General features: G+C 45.5%; 2 protein-coding genes across 6 annotated transcripts in view; one reads left to right on the top strand and one right to left on the bottom strand.

The window, feature by feature from the left end:
• si:dkeyp-97a10.2 (uncharacterized) overlaps nucleotides 1-2,354 on the bottom strand; it is a 23,951-nt gene extending 21,597 nt beyond the window's left edge. For all 4 annotated transcript variants that reach the window (XM_054783201.1, XM_054783203.1, XM_054783199.1 and 1 more), the window contains exon 1: nucleotides 1,807-2,354. The gene's annotated coding sequence lies outside the window, so the exon portion shown is untranslated. The remainder of the gene's footprint in view (nucleotides 1-1,806) is intronic.
• Nucleotides 1,904-16,945, top strand: si:dkeyp-97a10.3 (uncharacterized). Of its 2 annotated transcripts, XM_054783192.1 has the most exons (9): nucleotides 1,904-1,978; nucleotides 2,147-2,210; nucleotides 4,393-4,728; nucleotides 7,129-7,392; nucleotides 9,081-9,368; nucleotides 9,691-9,804; nucleotides 12,627-12,691; nucleotides 12,793-14,313; nucleotides 14,437-16,945. In XM_054783192.1, the coding sequence occupies exons 2-9, from the start codon at nucleotides 2,165-2,167 to the stop codon at nucleotides 14,458-14,460; spliced, it is 2,658 nt and encodes an 885-aa protein (XP_054639167.1). In that variant the 5' UTR covers nucleotides 1,904-1,978; nucleotides 2,147-2,164; the 3' UTR covers nucleotides 14,461-16,945. The 2 variants fall into 2 exon arrangements, with proteins under 2 accessions (XP_054639167.1, XP_054639168.1); XM_054783193.1 differs by lacking the exon at nucleotides 4,393-4,728 and having other exon boundaries at nucleotides 1,939-1,978.

Here is a 16,945-nt window from a genome sequence, read left to right as displayed (position 1 = left end):
CATCATGGCATCATGGCATCATGGCATCATAGCATCATAGCATTCATGACATCATAGCATCATGGCATCATAGCATCATAGCATCATGGCATCATAGCATCATGGCATCATAGCATCATAGCATCATGGCATCATAGCATCCATGGCATCATAGCATCATGGCATCATAGCATCATGGCATCATAGCATCATGGCATCATAGCATCATAGCATCATGGCATCATAGCATCATAGCATCATGGCATCATAGCATCATAGCATCATGGCATCATAGCATCATAGCATCATGGCATCATAGCATCATAGCATCCATGGCATCATAGCATCATAGTATCATAGCATCATAGCATCATAGCATCATGGCATCATAGCATCATAGCATCATAGCATCATAGCATCATGGCATCATAGCATCCATGGCATCATAGCATCATGGCATCATAACATCATGGCATCATAGCATCATAGCATCCATGGCATCATAGCATCATGGCATCATAGCATCATAGCATCATGGCATCATAGCATCATGCCATCATAGCATCATAGCATCCATGGCATCATAGCATCCATGGCATCATAGCATCATGGCATCATGGCATCATGGCATCATGGCATCATAGCATCATGGCATCATGGCATCATGGCATCATAGCATCATGGCATCATGGCATCATAGCATCCATGGCATCATAGCATCATAGCATCATGGCATCATAGCATCATAGCATCCATGGCATCATAGCATCATGGCATCATAGCATCATGGCATCATAGCATCATAGCATCCATGGCATCCATGGCATCATAGCATCATGGCATCATAGCATCATAGCATCATGGCATCATAGCATCATGCCATCATAGCATCATGGCATCATGGCATCATAGCATCCATGGCATCATAGCATCATGGATCATAGCATCATGGCATCATGGCATCATAGCATCATAGCATCATAGCATTCATGACATCATAGCATCATGGCATCATAGCATCATAGCATCATGGCATCATAGCATCATGGCATCATAGCATCATAGCATCATAGCATCATAGCATCATGGCATCATAGCATCCATGGCATCATAGCATCATGGCATCATAGCATCATAGCATCATGGCATCATAGCATCATGGCATCATAGCATCATAGCATCCATGGCATCATAGCATCATGGCATCATAGCATCATGGCATCATAGCATCATAGCATCATGGCATCATAGCATCATAGCATCATGGCATCATGGCATCATAGCATCCATGGCATCATAGCATCATGGCATCATAGCATCATAGCATCATGGCATCATAGCATCATAGCATCCATGGCACAGCCACGTCTTTGCAGGCGTGATTCCGCCTGTCGGGCAGCAAAAGAAAGGGCTTTGAAAAGACCAGCAATTACAACATTAAAGGTTTGAATATATAATAGATATACAAGCAAGAAAGCACGGATAAACAAAGCCAAAGCGCTTTAAAAACGGAGCAGGTCCTTGCCTTGACCCTGCTATGAGGAGTAAACGTTGCCTGCACTGCAGCTTGGCTCACACTAATTGTTTGCTTCTTTCTTCTTGCAGCTTAGTGCCACATCAGTTTCTTGCTAACTTAACTTTACAAAACCAGCATTCATGCTTCCAATACCTCTGACGTGTAAATACTCTAAAATGGCATCATCATCAATACTATGATTATGTTTTATTTTACATGATAAAATACAAACCACAGATGTCTGGTACTCTCTGCAGTTGAGTGAAAATGCTACCTGGCTAAGCAGAAAAATGGTTTATGACGTTTCTTACCTGGAATGTATTGTAGCCGCAAAACGCCCCGTTGGAGGTGAGAACGCTGGCCCTTTAAGAGGACAGGTGTGTTCGTGACACGTTTGGCGTCAACACACCGGATGTTGAGCTCATTAGCTGTCAAACAGACTCCGAGCATGTTCCAAAATGTCCATGAAGACACCAAGCTTGGGTAAGTTGATGACAAAAATGATTCTTATGACGGAGACGAGCTAGTTTATGTTCCTTTGGATGACTTGGAGCCGGAAGTGACTGACTTACGTTGGAAGTGTTGCTTGTGACACATGAAATGCCGCGGCAGTGCTCATTTTGCTTCCTAAACGTCCGTCGTTGTCCACAGGGCGTCCTGATTGGCGACATGAGACAACTTGTGTCCTTCTTCATCAGCCTTTCTCTGCTGGCAGGTACAAACACTTTTCCTCAAAAGTAAGTTTGTCTGTCTTCTACGGCGGCGAAATGAGACAAGCTGAGGTATTCCAAACATGTCCACAGACGAAAAACAACAGTCATTCACACAAAGTGGCCTTCCTTGCTTGCATTTGCCTTCTCTCCTAACCAGCGTTACCGCATTCCCAGCGTGACGCATTCAAGGCCTCCTCTCAGGCTCGTTCATAGTAGAACTCACGGATATCAACCCGAGAGGCCATCGTCTCAACTCATTTAAACATTTCAACTGCTTTAATCCCAGTAATAGTTGTGAATGTCACTCGTGGTTTGAATAGTATTGTCTAGGAGAACAGTACCATGTACATATGAACATGGATATCTACTTTATATCTACGGAGGTCTGTATGTATGTATGTATGTATGTATGTATGTATGTATACATACACATTATGATATATATATATATATATATATATATACAGTATATATGGTACATGTAAACATGCATCCAAATGGTTGCACATATGATGTTTATTACACATGATGTGTTGTATGCATTTATTGAACCAGCTATCTTTAGAAATATGTTTTTTGTGTTGTTGTAGTTAGGATCCTTTATTTTGCATCACTAAAAACAAAGTCCTTTTTAAAAGTGTGTCAAATTGAAAGAAAAGTTGTGTTGCCGTGCCGTCGCAGCGACAAAAGACCAAGCAGCACACCAGCATAGAAAATGACATATTGAAATATTTCAATTTGTTCCTTGACTAGAGCCTGCTGTTCATGCATGAGAGATAATAATTAAAGTAATAATCATCTGTAACAGTCTCTTGTAATTAAATAGGTTTTAGCCACTGCTTCCTATTGAAAATGGATTTGGCAAAGTGGTGCTGGAGCCCACACGCGCCTGTGGATGGAAACAAAGTCTGTTTTTCCTTTCCACAGCCACTCCTTGGCTTATGAAAGTATCCATTCCTTGCAAAGGACCCAAAAACATCCTTGTCCTCGTGTAAATACACACAGTGCTGGCTAGCTGCAAGTTAGTCAGTGCATAAAAGTGGATGGTGGTCAGGCCTGTCACAGCAAGCGATGAATCAATTCATCCAACGATTAAAAAAAACAAGGTGGATCATGACATGTGCGTTTCATCTGCTGGTCTCTCTGTGCCACGCAGGCTGGATGACAAGAGGGTTCGCTCTGTATGAGTCTGTGCACTTTGGTTCTATAGTGGAATGAACACAGAGAGTGAGCCCTCCTGTCCTCTCTTTCAGCCTCTTTGTGGAGGCGGAGCTACTAGTGAGTGGACACAGGATGCTAGCAGCCTCGTGAGAAAGCACCCGCTAACATGAATGAAGGCACAGAAGCCATGGTTTCTAAGACCAACGCCACAGCCGACAGCCCCAGTAGTGACGAGGAAGAAGGCGATTGGGTAATATTGGGTAATAGGAGCATAAAGGCGACTATAGGGATGCTATTTCATGTCTACAGGGCTCTAATCATTTTAAAAAGCATATTTAGTGGGTGGTAAAATGCTTTAACTACCAAAATGTTGGTGTGTCACAAGATCTCGCAAGATTAAAATGGGACAAGATTTTTTGTTCAGAAAAAAATGTCTCACGGGCAATTTGGCCTTGAATGAAAATAAGTTAAGCATCGTAATACGTTCATCACACAATAAATGAAAATGAACTTTTGCTGGCCTCGCACGCGTGTCTGTCGCCCCCAAACATGCAGATAGACGACCATAGGGAGAGACTTTATTTATTTCAGCACCTTGGTGCGTTTGTTCCATCGAACAACGGCATGAACTGAGTGAACCCTTTTGTCAGTCATTATTGTCTTGGTGGGTGGAGGCGGGGCCTCTAGCATACACACAGAGTGCAGAAGAGTGTAACGTAGTAGAAATTAAATGTAGTCGTAGTTTGCAGTATATTGTCATATTTTTTTTAAATTGTACTTTGCTGAAAAGTGATGTTAAAATCTCCTTCCGTAGACCCAGTGTCGTGTGTCTCATCTCGTGACACTACTTTAAATAAGGAGTCCTACTTGGCGGACTCCCAGGTGAGGGTGGGGCGTGGATGCAGTTAACTGCCATGAGGAGGGATGAGTGGATTCCAGCGGAAGGAAGGAGGTTTTTCCTTCCTGATGTCTTTAAAAGCTTCTCCCCCCCCCAATGCTTCCCGTGTCTTGTTTGCCCTCCAGCCCTTGTGCAGTCCCAGGACCCGGTCCAGATCCAGTTCCAGGCTGACCCCGTTCTGGTCCTTACCGGCACTGGGATCCAGTTCACGGTGCTGACCGTTCCTGATGTGCTGTCCATGACCTGGCGCTACGAGGGGGTCATCTTGGGTCTGTGGGTCGGGGGGTCGTCCACCATCAATGCGGTGCCGCAGTTCAGCGGCCGGGTCACCATCACGGCCACACAGCTGCGGATCGGAAGCGCCCAGCTGGTGGACTCAGGGGAGTACACGGTGGAGGTGGTCCCTCTGGCCTCCACGGGGCTGACTGAAAACTCCAGATCGGTTCTACTGAGGGTTTTTGGTAAGCAGAGGGATGATCTTGATGAGTGTGGGGGCTTTAATGAAAGCAGTGACCCACAGGAATGGAAAAGAAGCTTTGTGGCTGATGAACATCATTTCATACGCGGCACGCTTGTGGGCTATTTGCATTCATTTCCATACGATCCTGTCATGCTGACAGTCTATTGTGACCAGCGCCCCCGCCCCGCCGTCGCTATCACAGTCACTAATGGCTGACGGCTGGAGCAAATTATTGCTGAAAGGTCACCTGGTGTACGCTCGCCAACAGCACGTTGATGTCGCGTCCTTGCACACCTCCCACACGCTCGCTCAGCGGCTCGGCTCACGTGCACGCTCGCCTCCGCCAATGACTGAAATGCTGCAGTTATTTGCAGAAGCAAAAAATAAGGCAAACTCTCAAACTGAGCGTTTGTGACTAAATGATGAAAATGAAGCGTCATTCCTTGTTTCCACAAAGTTCCAACATTACACACTTGTATTCATAAAAGGCACCTCATAATTAAAGATCATTTCAAGTAGAAATGTTAAATCAGCTGCTACCCGCAGTGTTAGCCATGTTTGGCCCACCACAAATAAATCTGGACCGCCACAAATAGATACCGTACCTGTTTGCCCTAGCTCATGAACACATTACTGTAGCATCCTGGCAGACGCTCTTTTTAAACTTGATTGCCAACCTTAACACGCCGACAGCAGCGCTCGCCTCTAATATCATCATCTTAAACTCCTGTCCACATTTCCTCATCGTTGTCCACACCAGCAGCAACACACTTCATCATCCACCGCGAGTCTTTTATTACGACACAACAGGTCCTGATTGAACACATTATAATGGGACTACCTGTGAATGCAGCTTGTCCTTCCATACAGTAGATGACACGAGGCCGGTCAGGATAACAAATTTAGTTGGACAATAATTGTCCGACAAATTATTGTCGCTAATCGATATTATTGACAACATTTGATGGTCCCTAGTATAAACAACCAGCGATTAGAGTGACACTTCCCGTGCATACTCCCCGCACCGTGAGAGAGCAGTCCGGGCACAGTGAGGCGGAACTACCGCTGTTGCTACGGAGCAGAATATTCAACTGCCAATGTGAAATTTAAAGCGACTGAGACGAATATCCAGCGTTCAACGTGAAACTAACTTCACTACTGTGCAGAGTGGGCCCTCTTGTTATCCAGCCTGTGCGGTAAAGAGAGGTGAGAGAGGAAAACGAACATGTCTGCACATGGCAATTTATCGAGGCCAGCAAAATGACACACAACATTTTGTTTTTTTAATGGTTCGATTTATCGATTATCGTGACAGGCCTAGATGGCACCGTAGCTCTGCTTCTTACCACACCTGACACACGCCTGCTCTGCCAGAGAAAACGACGTACCAGCAAGGATCAGTGTTTATGTGCCAAATGACAAATGTGCCGCTGTGAGACAATAAAAATGGTTTCACAAATGATGATAATATCTATTATCAATGATAATTTGTAGCACAATTATTGACCAGCATTATTTGTTAGCCTGACAGGCCTACACAGGCGTCATGGGCAATTCAAATTAGACAAAGAGCTGTCTAGGCCAGTATCAGGCCCAGATTAGTTGTATCTCTCCTGGAGAAATGAAGTGCGCATTGATTGGTTGAGGGAGTAGTTACTACCTATAAATTAAAGCTGCGAGCAGCGTTCAGCGGGCCCTCGCACCCCCACACAACTCAGGGTTCCCATAAGTCGGAGGGCATGTACATTCCATTTCCTGTTGCCACTCGGCGGCGCTGACACAAATTCAGGAAGTGACCTCTGTATAGCTTCAAGGTGTTGTCTTCATCGTATGCACCGATTATGATGACCTTGTGGAACTGAGTTCTTCATGCTTAGTGGTCATCAAAGTCTGTTGCCATGCCCCGTCCACATCTTATGGAACAGCCTAAAATCCTTTGCAATATAACATCGCCCATCTGTCTAATGTGTGTCATTTTCATTTGGGTTCATTTGGTTGAAGTGCCTTGGACTAGTTTATTGAAATACAATCCCTGGTTTTTGCCCCAAATTGCTGCTTCCTGTTAGTTTTAGAACATAGGTTCTTGGGACTTCTTTAGTGTGTCCTGGCACGATTGACGTCTTCACCAAATTTGGTGATGTTCTGTGAAACTGGTGGCATGGCCAATTTTTTTTTTCAAAATTTACAGGGGGGGCTACTGAGTGAGTTTTGGTTGTTTGTGTTCCGGACCACTGGAATATCTTAGTTTTTTTTCCCGGACCCGACGTGCTTGCAAATTTTGCGTAGTTTCTATCATCCTCGCCACAAACATAAAAACAGAGGGCAGCCTCTATTGTCCCGCCTCCCCCGCTAGACCCAATGGCACCATACGTTGTTTTTAGTCGTAATCTTTCTTTTTTAGAGGCGGTGTCGGGGGTGACTCTCTCTGTGCCGTCGGTGGCGGTGGAGGGGGGGAACATCACGCTGACGTGCACCTCTGGCGGCACAGAGCTCAGCTTCCAGTGGGGGAAAGACAGCGCCGCCCTCACGGAAGACTCCAGGATCACCATCGCTGACGGCACATTGGCCATCAACCCGGGGCAACGCGGCGATGCCGGCGACTACACGTGCACCGTCAGCAACCCGCTCAGCGCCCTCACTGCCACGCAGAGTCTCACCGTCTTCTGTAAGTTACTTGTGCACAAACATCTTCATTTTCTGTTTTTTTTTTTACTTTTTTGTATTTTTTTCCATGTTTTTGTTAGCATTGAAACATTGTTAAAAAACCTTTTGCCCATGGAGTGTACCCATATGCCCATACAGACACCCCCAAAATCAAAGACACCCCAAAAATGAAAGTGAAAAAATGATGCAGCACACTGGTCCATTTTGCTAAAATGTCATTGTAGCAACTCAAAAAGATTGTCAGTAGTTTGTGTGGCCCCCACGTGCTTGTACGCATGCCTGACAATGTCGGGGCATGCTCCTAATGAGACTACGGATGGTGTCCTGGGGGATCTCCTCCCAGATCTGGACCAGGGCATCACTGCAGTACCTGGACGCATGGAGGAGATTCCAGGAGACAGGTAGTTACTCCAGGACAGCTGGACAGGGCCGTAGAAGGTCCTTCAACCCTCAGCAGGATCGGTATCTGCTCCTTTGTGCAAGGAGGAACAGGATGAGCACTTCCAGAGCCCTACAAAATGACCTCCAGCAGTCCACTGGTGTGAATGTTTCTGACCAAACAATCAGAAACAGGCTACATGAGGCTGGCCTGAGGGCCCGACGTCCTGTAGTGGGCCCTGTACTCCCTGACCAGCACCGTAGAGCTCGACTGGCATTTGCCATAGACCACTAGAATCGGCAACTACACCACTGGTGCCCTGTGCTCTTCCCTGATAGCAAGAGCAAGTTCAACCTGAGCACATGCGACAGACGTGAAAGGGTCTGGAGATGCCGTGGAGAACGTTATGCTGCCTGCAACATCATTCAGCATGACCGGTTTGGTGGTGGGTCAGTGATGGTCTGGGGAGGCATATCCCTGGAAGGACGCACAGACCTCTACAGGTTAGATAATGGCACCCTGACTGCTATTAGGTATCGGGATGAAATCCTTGGACCCATTGTCAGAACCTACGCTGGTGCAGTGGGACCTGGTTTCCTCCTGGTCCATGACAATGCCGACCTCATGTGGCTAGTGTATGCAGGTAGTTCCTGAAGGATGAAGGAATTGATACCATTGACTGGCCCCCACGTTCACCTGACCTAAACCCAATAGAACACCTCTGGGACATTATGTTTAGGTCCATCCGGCGCCGCCAGGTTGCTCCTCAGACTGTCCAGGAGCTCAGTGATGCCCTGGTCCAGATCTGGGAGGAGATCCCCCAGGACACCATCCGTAGTCTCATTAGGAGCATGCCCCGACGTTGTCAGGCATGCGTACAAGCACGTGGGGGCCACACAAACTACTGAGAATCATTTTGAGTTGCTACAATGACATTTTGGCAAAATGGACCAGTCCGCTGCATCATTTTTTCACTTTCATTTTTGGGGTGTCTTTGATTTCCCCCCCTCTATAGGGTGATCATTTTCATTTCTATCAAATTATGTGGCATCATTTTGTTACTAATACATCACCCACTTATTATCAGGAAACATATTCAAGATCATTTTCCCCCCAGTTTAGATCTGATGTGTTTTCCAAGTGTTCCTTTTAATTTTTTTGAGCAGTGTGTGTGTTATCTAATGACTAAAGCCAGCCTTGGTGGAGTTTCCCTTGAAGGAACTGGTATGACTTGATGCCAGACCACAATAAATATGCCAGTTGTCCAAAGTGATGCTGATAGCGCCCCCCTGTGTCCATCACCAAACCAGTTGGACCTGACACGCCTGTCCTCACCAAGGACGCCCCCAAGGACTGCGTGGGAAGCGCCGATGTCCTGGCGGGCCAGGTCCTGCGTCTCACCTGCACGTCCGACTCCCTGCCCCCGGCCCTCTTTACGTGGCAACGTGATGGCGAGCCGGTGGTGCCGGCTCAGCCCGACAGCGGCGTGCTCAGCGTCCAGACCTCCTCCACCGACGACAGCGGGCGCTTCACCTGCATGGCCAGGAACGAGGTCACGGGTGCCACATCGGAGCAGGCGACAGACGTGTCCGTGGAAAGTGAGTTACCAGCACAAGTGCTGATAATGATGGCATCCCTGAATCTGTCGTCATGACAGCAGAGGGACACAATGCATCCTGGGAGATTGATCTGCCGGGAATGTGGTCATTTGACTTTGTCACACACGCTTCCTCCTCCTTTCCGTGTGTTTTCTTTGTCCTGGTGTCGGCTTTTCTCTGCTGCCTGCTTAGCTTTGTTGGTTACCTCTGCCAAGCTCAAAGGGCAAGCATGTTTTCATGACTCACCCACCCAACCAATTTGCACAAAACCCCAAATGTGGATTTTACTGTATATCCCCACATGGTCTTCTTTCCCTTGCAGACACGTGTCTGGACGTAGGCGAAGTGGTCGGGATCGTGATTGGCAGTTTCCTGTTGCTCCTCATCCTGGTGCTGCTCATCGTCTTGCTGGTGTGTCTCCTGCTAAGGAGGCGGGGTAAGGACCTTTTATGTTTATTCATACACTTGGTTATTTTATTTCTATGTCCTCCTTTTGTTGGCGATGGTCTGCAGTCAATCATCAGCCATATTTTTATTTGTGTTGTTAAGTCCCAACAACCACTCACTAAAATTGCAACAATTTCCTGGTAATATCCCAAATTGTTCACATTCCAAACTCTTGTCTTGGGGAAAAAGCTGAGACTGTCTTGTAATATTACACCTTTATTCACATGGAACATGCTGACTTTTTTGGGGGCAAAAAATTCTCAGAAAATTACAGTTTTTATTTACATAGTATTTAGATTTAGTTTTTTTAACCTTGGGAAAAACATTTTTAAAAAAAGTTATAATGTTACAATTTTTAGTCACAGAAATTTCCAATTTATTTTCTTGCGGGGAAAAATTACAAATTGTAATATTACAACTTTTTACTGTACATGGAACATGCTGACTTCTTGAGGAAAAAAATCAAAATAAATTCATAAAATTACAACTTTATTTACATAACATTTTGACTTTTTTTTTTTTTTATACCTGAGGAAAGAATTTTACAGAATTCTTGTACTATTACAACTTTTAGTCACGGAAAATTCAGACTTGTTTCTGTAGGTGAAAAATGAACATTGTCTTGTAGTCATGCAACTTTATTCATGGAACATGCTGTCTTCTTCTTGGGGAACATTTCAAACATTTCTCATAAAATTACAGCTTTATTCTATGGAAGCCCGTTTGGACCACTGGAAGAAAAACATATCTTAATGGTGAGTCATGATTAGGATGTAAAAAGTGGAAATTATGAGATAGGAAGTCAAAATTTAATTCTGAGATAAAAAAAATTATGACAGAAAGTCATAATTATGTGATTAAAATCCCAAATTACAAGATAAAAAGTCCTAATTATAAGATAAAAAAAAAACCCAAATTATGAGATAAAAAGTCTTAATTATAATATTTTTAAATAAAAAGTCTTAATTTAGAGATTAAAAAAACACAAATGATGAGATTCAAACTGTGCAGTTTGCATTTCATAATTTGGACTTTTTATCTCATAATTAGGACTTTTTAATCTTGTAATTTTGACTTTTTTTTTACTTCATGGGTGCTGTTTCATGTCTAGTTAGCTCTGTTGAAAAACGGATTTTGTATGTCATAACAATGAAAATATTCCATTTACTTACCTGAGGAATAGTCTCATCATTCACTCGTTAAAATGGCCACTCTTCATGACTTCAATTGTTCCTTGACAAGGACAAACATATATACGTATTGTAATGTTGCAGCTTTTTTTTTCTTACAATTATGAATATTGTCCATTTTTTCCCCTCATATTTTTGTTGTCTGTGTCGTGGGGAATATCATCAGTCTATTTTGTGAGTCTGTGTTTGCATCAGCAGGTGTCCAAGCAACAACAGTCAGAGTTTTTGTTGTCTGAAAAGCTTTTTTGTGGGTAAAAAGAAACCAGATGTTGTCGTCCTGTATTTCCTGCAATACTGGCTGGGGGCGTTACTTAACTCCACAGGTGGAAAGGAGGTCCACACATCCCCACATTCTTTCATTCTCTCCGTAACAAGAAACAAAAAGTGAACGTCAACACAAGGCGGGTCGTCCACTTTCATCTGCTCACACACACGCCAGTGCCAACAGGCAGACGGGCGATTCCAGTGCATGCTTATCAAAATAAAGCGCAGCGAAGCATTTTTATATCCATTAATACTATTTATTACTTAACCCTGTTTTCAAGTAAAAAACAAAACAAAACAAAAAACAAATTTTTAACTCATTCAATCCCAGCCATTTTTCAAAGGTCAACCACTTCAGTACTGTCCATTTGGACTGATCTTTCAAGGCACACAGAATATTGTGTTCTATGGCTATATAAACATGGAACCTACCAAAAGAAACATTACACTCCTGTCTTTCACCGGGGAAAAAAAAGTTTGCTTCTACCTTTTTGCATTCTTTAGTAATCAGCAGTAGAACATAGGGAAGTTTCAGGAAAACATCAGTTCCTGACTAAAAAGGGGGAAAAGCAGCTTTTTGTGAAAAGACACATTTCAAGCATAACTTTCACTTTGACACAAATATTTTTTGCTTTTGTGACAGCTCACATATCTAAACAAATGTACCACAACATAAACAACACAAAAAACATCAAAATAGCAATTTATTTACAAATATAGCACCATCAACTATTTACAATTTTTACATTTGGAACTAAACTGTGTGTGTGTGTGTGTGTGCGCGCGCGCTAAAATTTTCCCTCCAACGCGTAACCTTCTGCACGCTATGCTCCTTCATGCTCTCTCACTTCCTCCTTCCTGTCATGTGTGATTGTTCCATTGATAGATCTCTGCCCAGCTCTTATCAAATGCACTACTGCCACCGTTTTTATGGCTTAAAAGTGCTCTGAAGTGAAATCCATTAGTGTGGAGTTCTGTCATCACTTCTTTTCGCCTCTCGCTCAACAAAAACGTAAAAGACGTACAAATACATCGTTGGGATTGGGCATTTGGGTTTATAAAAACTTATAAATACGTCTTTGGTATTGAATGAGATAAGATGTGACGGCTTTTATTTTATTTTGCTTTGGCGGTGCGCCATGATCAGTTACACGTAGCGGAAACTCTGTTATTGTTGTAGTAGTAGTAGTAGTATTGGTGTGTATCTGAGGAAATACGGAGTGTGCTTTTCATTTGTGACAAATGATTTCCATGACTATTACCACCATTGCTAGTGCTGTCTCTTCAAAGTAAAAGCTTTTGTGCATGATAGAAATGGACTAAAAAATTGGTGTGAGGTTGTTTGATGTTATTGCAGCACGACAAAGGCGAGTGAGAGAAGCAGTGGCGGTGCAGAAGAACCACACCAATTCCCGACCTCCAGTAAGCCACTGTACTGCTTTTGATTGATTTGATTTTGAAGCAGCGTGTGAGGCTGCTTTGCTAACATCGATCTCTCTTCTGCTGTCTCTTCCTTGTCGCAGCTTCATTTGTCACCTGTCGCCACTCAGCCTCCAGATGTACCAGCTAATGGCGCAAGGGATCTGGGCCAAGGTCCCGACCCCCCCGTCTTTCAGTCAAGCTCACACGCCCGCCGCCCGCAGCTCCAAACAGGAAGCGACCTGCGGGCGTTGCAGCTGAACGGCATACAAACCACCAGCGACACACACCGGCCAACGCACAACGGTGTCGACAACCCAGCTTTCACGCACGACGACCCGCACCCGACCAATCCCAACATCCTCATCCAGACAGGCACTGCTCAAAGCGGTGGGCAGCCGGCGGCGGTCCAGCTCAGCCTCAACGCACTGCCGCAAGGCGGCCAGCAGAACAGCAGCAACGCACAGATTCCCACCATCCACCTCAACCTTAACGCCTTCCCTGCTGGCAGCCAACACACCCAGCAGGAAGTCGCCAGGATCAGTAATCATAATCCATATCTGATAGGCACGGCGCCACAAGGTGGGCCTGTCTATCCGGGTCCAGCCGGGCTCAACAGCAACATAGCCACAAGTCAGCAAACCGGGTTCATCCCAACCGCAATCACTTCCACACGCACCGCTCAGTGCAACGCAAACACGCAAACCTACCAGCAGGAGGCGGAGCTCCACACTAGCCCATCCCACCGCCAGATGCCATGGGATCGTTTGCGAGGAACGCCAGCGTATCCCCACAGGACGCTTCCAAGAGTGCAAAGCCCAGACAGCACAGACGACACCAGCCACCAGCCTTTGCAGCAAACACCCCTGAGAGGTGGGAATCCATTCAGGGAAGATGCACCCCCAACGGGGGGCCAACCAAGGACAAGGAGCCACTCGGCAGATGTTTGGGACACGCGCACCCTCAGATTGCCGCAGCTTGAGCCCAACAGCCACTCCCATAGAAGCCCCCCCATGCAGAGGGAGAGGGCCCGGCAGGACTTGAGGTTTCCACCCGGTGCCCGACCTGCCTCCAACCAGGAGGGGACACCGAGCACCAATCCTTTTGTGAGGCAGCCCGCAGGAGACCCATTGGGTGCAGATACCAGAGCTATGGCCGACCCCAACCACCTCCTGCAACCCGGGGTGGCTGTAGTCCAAACGCGACAAGGTCGGAGCGCTCAAACACACGGTGCCGGCCAACCTCGCCAAGCAGCCAGCGCTCCGATCCCGAGCCAGCCTCAACCGAGCGCCCTCACCCAGGCGGCACTGAAAGTCCACACTGAGAGGGCGCAGACCTTCCAGAACCGGAGACAACAAACCCAAGCTGCCTTGCTTCACCCTGGAACGCAGACCCAAGCCCCCGCTGCTGCTGCCGCCCCTGGGGGCCCACTTCCGCCAACCCCTCCGCCCGTTATTCCGCTCAGCCGCTTCCAGAGTCTCCCCATGACCCGTCACAGATCCTCCCCAACGCGGGGCCACCATCAGCAGCCTCAGCGACGACCGCAGCACCGACCCGGACACCACCACCCTGCAAATGTGGCGGTACACGCCCACGCACGAGGACGCGCCGCCCAACCACGCCAGGTGAGTGGCATCTTCCTTGTGTTGTTTAAAGAAGAAGAAGAAGAAGAATAAAAAGTTTGTGTTGTTGACACGGTGGCAGCGTCTCTTCGTCGCACATGAAAAATGATGCTTGTCGCCACGCAGGCTCATCGAGGGGCACCGAGGTGACGGCAGACGTCTTCGCCTGACACAAGGTTTGTTCCACGCGGAGGCTGAAAGTCACGTGATGAAGAAGGCCGTGGATGCTTTCATGCACTTCCTGGAAGCTCAGCAACATACGCCAATGAACGAGAAGAATCATCAATAAGCCGTTTTGTGTCTTTTCCCAGTGACTTTCTTCTGTTTTCTGATTGGCTCACATGAGCTGGCAGTGGTTAGAGCGCCACCTGCTGCTCTACGGCCAGCATACGTGGCTTTTCGCTGTTTGTTTGACTTTTCACTAAATAGTGAAGCATTTTTATTAAGTATGCCCGTAATTCATCATTTACCGTTTTCTGCCTTTTCTAGAAATGACTAACTTCTTCCTGTTAGCTAATATGGTGTGGTAGCGCCACCTGTTGGTGGTAGCGCCACCTGTTGGTGATAATGCCACCTGTGGCACCCGTTGGCGGTAGCACCACCTGCAAAGCTTGCTTTGGGCTTGTGTGTCTGATGCTGAAGTGCTTTTAGGAAGGTTTTACTCACATTTGATTCTCATTTTCTTTAATTTGCTGCTTTTCTGCCTTTTCCTGAGATAACTTTCTTCATGCTTGTGATTGGCTGAAATGGGTCACTGGGGACTGCAGCACGCATCTGTTGCTTTGGCCTGCGCTTTTCCAGAGATGAGCTGCTTCGTAAGGACACGAGTGCACCGAAAGGGCAGATAAGAAGATGGACTGCAGGTGGGAATATTTGAATATTCTTGCGACACTCGTCAGTGAAGCTGCGCTGCTGGGCTAACTTCTGAAAGGATCCAAGTCCTTCATGAAAGCTTTTTACTGGATGTGAGTGAGTTGGAAGGGAGTGGCCGTCGTGCACCCGGAGCTGAGCTGCTGGAAAAGAAAAAAACTATTTCTTGTGTCGGCACTAAAATGTCAATATTCCTCGCAATCCTTTTTTTTTTTTAGACTAACTTTTCGGATATGTCTCCATGTTTTTAACGCCAAAGATGACAACTCATGCAATCAGTCTACTTTTTATAAGCCAATGTTTACATCCTGATTTGAAATGCAACCCAGGCCAACATGCCTTACGTGGCTTATTATTCTTTTCTTATATTTGTTACATCTTATTAGAGGAAAAGCTCATTTTACCTTTTATTTGTTTGGAGTTTATGCCTAAAAAAGCTTTCCTGAAGGAAAAGTTTGTTTGCAAGACTAAAACAACGAGAATGAAAGTTGCATCTTAATTAGAAGATGCTAATGTTGTCATATCCTATTATCATTGAAATCAAGTTAGCAAACAGGCTAAAGTAAGAATGCTGTTTAATGATTTTTATTTATTTATGAAAATGAAGTTAACATTTTTCAAGAAAAAAATGTTTTTTGTTTTTTTTGTTGCACTAATACAATTATTATTAATACCCCAAAACAAATATCAAGCCTATATTAAAAACTAATTTGACAAAAAAATGTAAAGACTTTTTTTTTTTTTACAAAGAATTAAATCATAAATAAATTATAAATTGATACTTTTTTTTACCGATAACGTATTAAATTAGAAATGTAAAGTAATCCTTTTTTGATAAATGAATACTTTTTTTGAACCAAGAATGAGCTGATTCCATTCTAAATGAATGCTCCTGGCGGCCATGAGTGGAATGAGGGAATGTGTAGCACACGTACGCACAGCATTTACACAACCCCGCAAGTCATGTGACATGTGTGTGTTAGGCAACAGTCATCTCTTTGAAGCGAAGAAGAGAACAACCTTGTGTGTTTTCGTCTCTACAAACACGCACGTCCTCAGCGTTGTGCGTCCTGAGTCGCTGCTTGACGTTTGTGCGTCGCTGCGTGCCGTGGATAGCCTTGAAGGTAGAAGTGCTCCCACGCGGGCACACCTGTGACGAACGCCTCCTCCCTCTCGTCTTCTTCAATGAGGAGGAGGTGGAGTGCGTCAGGAGAGGCGAGGGCGCTTCCAGTGGTGATTTGTGTCAAGTTTTTGGCTGTGTGATTTGCAAAGGTGCTGCTTTGCACGCAGTTAAGTGTCTTGTTTACGTGACAAGACAAACGCTGGCGTTGTTGTATTTGCATTTAAATGTGCAGGATGAGGATTGAGTACGGCCAAGAGCCCTGTTGGTGCATCTCTTTGGTGCAGGCCTAAATTCTACTTCAAACTTTGTATTGATGGATGCTCATTTTGTGTGTGTGTGTGTGTGTGTGTGTGTGCGCGCGCGCGCGTGTGCGCGAATGCAGCCTTGACTTGACTTCCAAAGTCAGTCGTCATCCAGCTTTGCCTCGGCAGTGGTAAATGTTTATGCACTTGGATTCTTTCATGTTGTACTTGATGCACGCTAGCACATCACAGCACGTCCAAGGAGGAAGTTTGGGAATCCTGACTGACACGTCAGTCATCATCATCCCTGCAACTTTGATTTTCAAAGCGTTGGCAAGCATCATGCTGACAATGTTGTTATTTGAAAGATCAATCTTTTCTTTGGATTATAATTAAAAGA

The sequence above is a fragment of the Dunckerocampus dactyliophorus genome, chromosome 7 (genome assembly GCF_027744805.1).
Source record: "Dunckerocampus dactyliophorus isolate RoL2022-P2 chromosome 7, RoL_Ddac_1.1, whole genome shotgun sequence".
In the NCBI taxonomy this organism is placed as follows: domain Eukaryota; kingdom Metazoa; phylum Chordata; class Actinopteri; order Syngnathiformes; family Syngnathidae; genus Dunckerocampus; species Dunckerocampus dactyliophorus.
The sequence above is the reverse complement of the archived record's forward strand: the minus strand, read 5'-3'. Positions and strand labels throughout refer to the sequence as shown.

Bases quoted from the DNA above. Each gene is read 5' to 3' on its own strand.
- si:dkeyp-97a10.3 (XM_054783192.1), top strand. From the start codon at position 2,165: ATGAGACAACTTGTGTCCTTCTTCATCAGCCTTTCTCTGCTGGCAG. The intron at 9,369-9,690 runs GTGAGTTACCAG...TTTCCCTTGCAG, and splicing joins GACAGACGTGTCCGTGGAAA to ACACGTGTCTGGACGTAGGC. The intron at 14,314-14,436 runs GTGAGTGGCATC...GTCGCCACGCAG, and splicing joins GCGCCGCCCAACCACGCCAG to GCTCATCGAGGGGCACCGAG.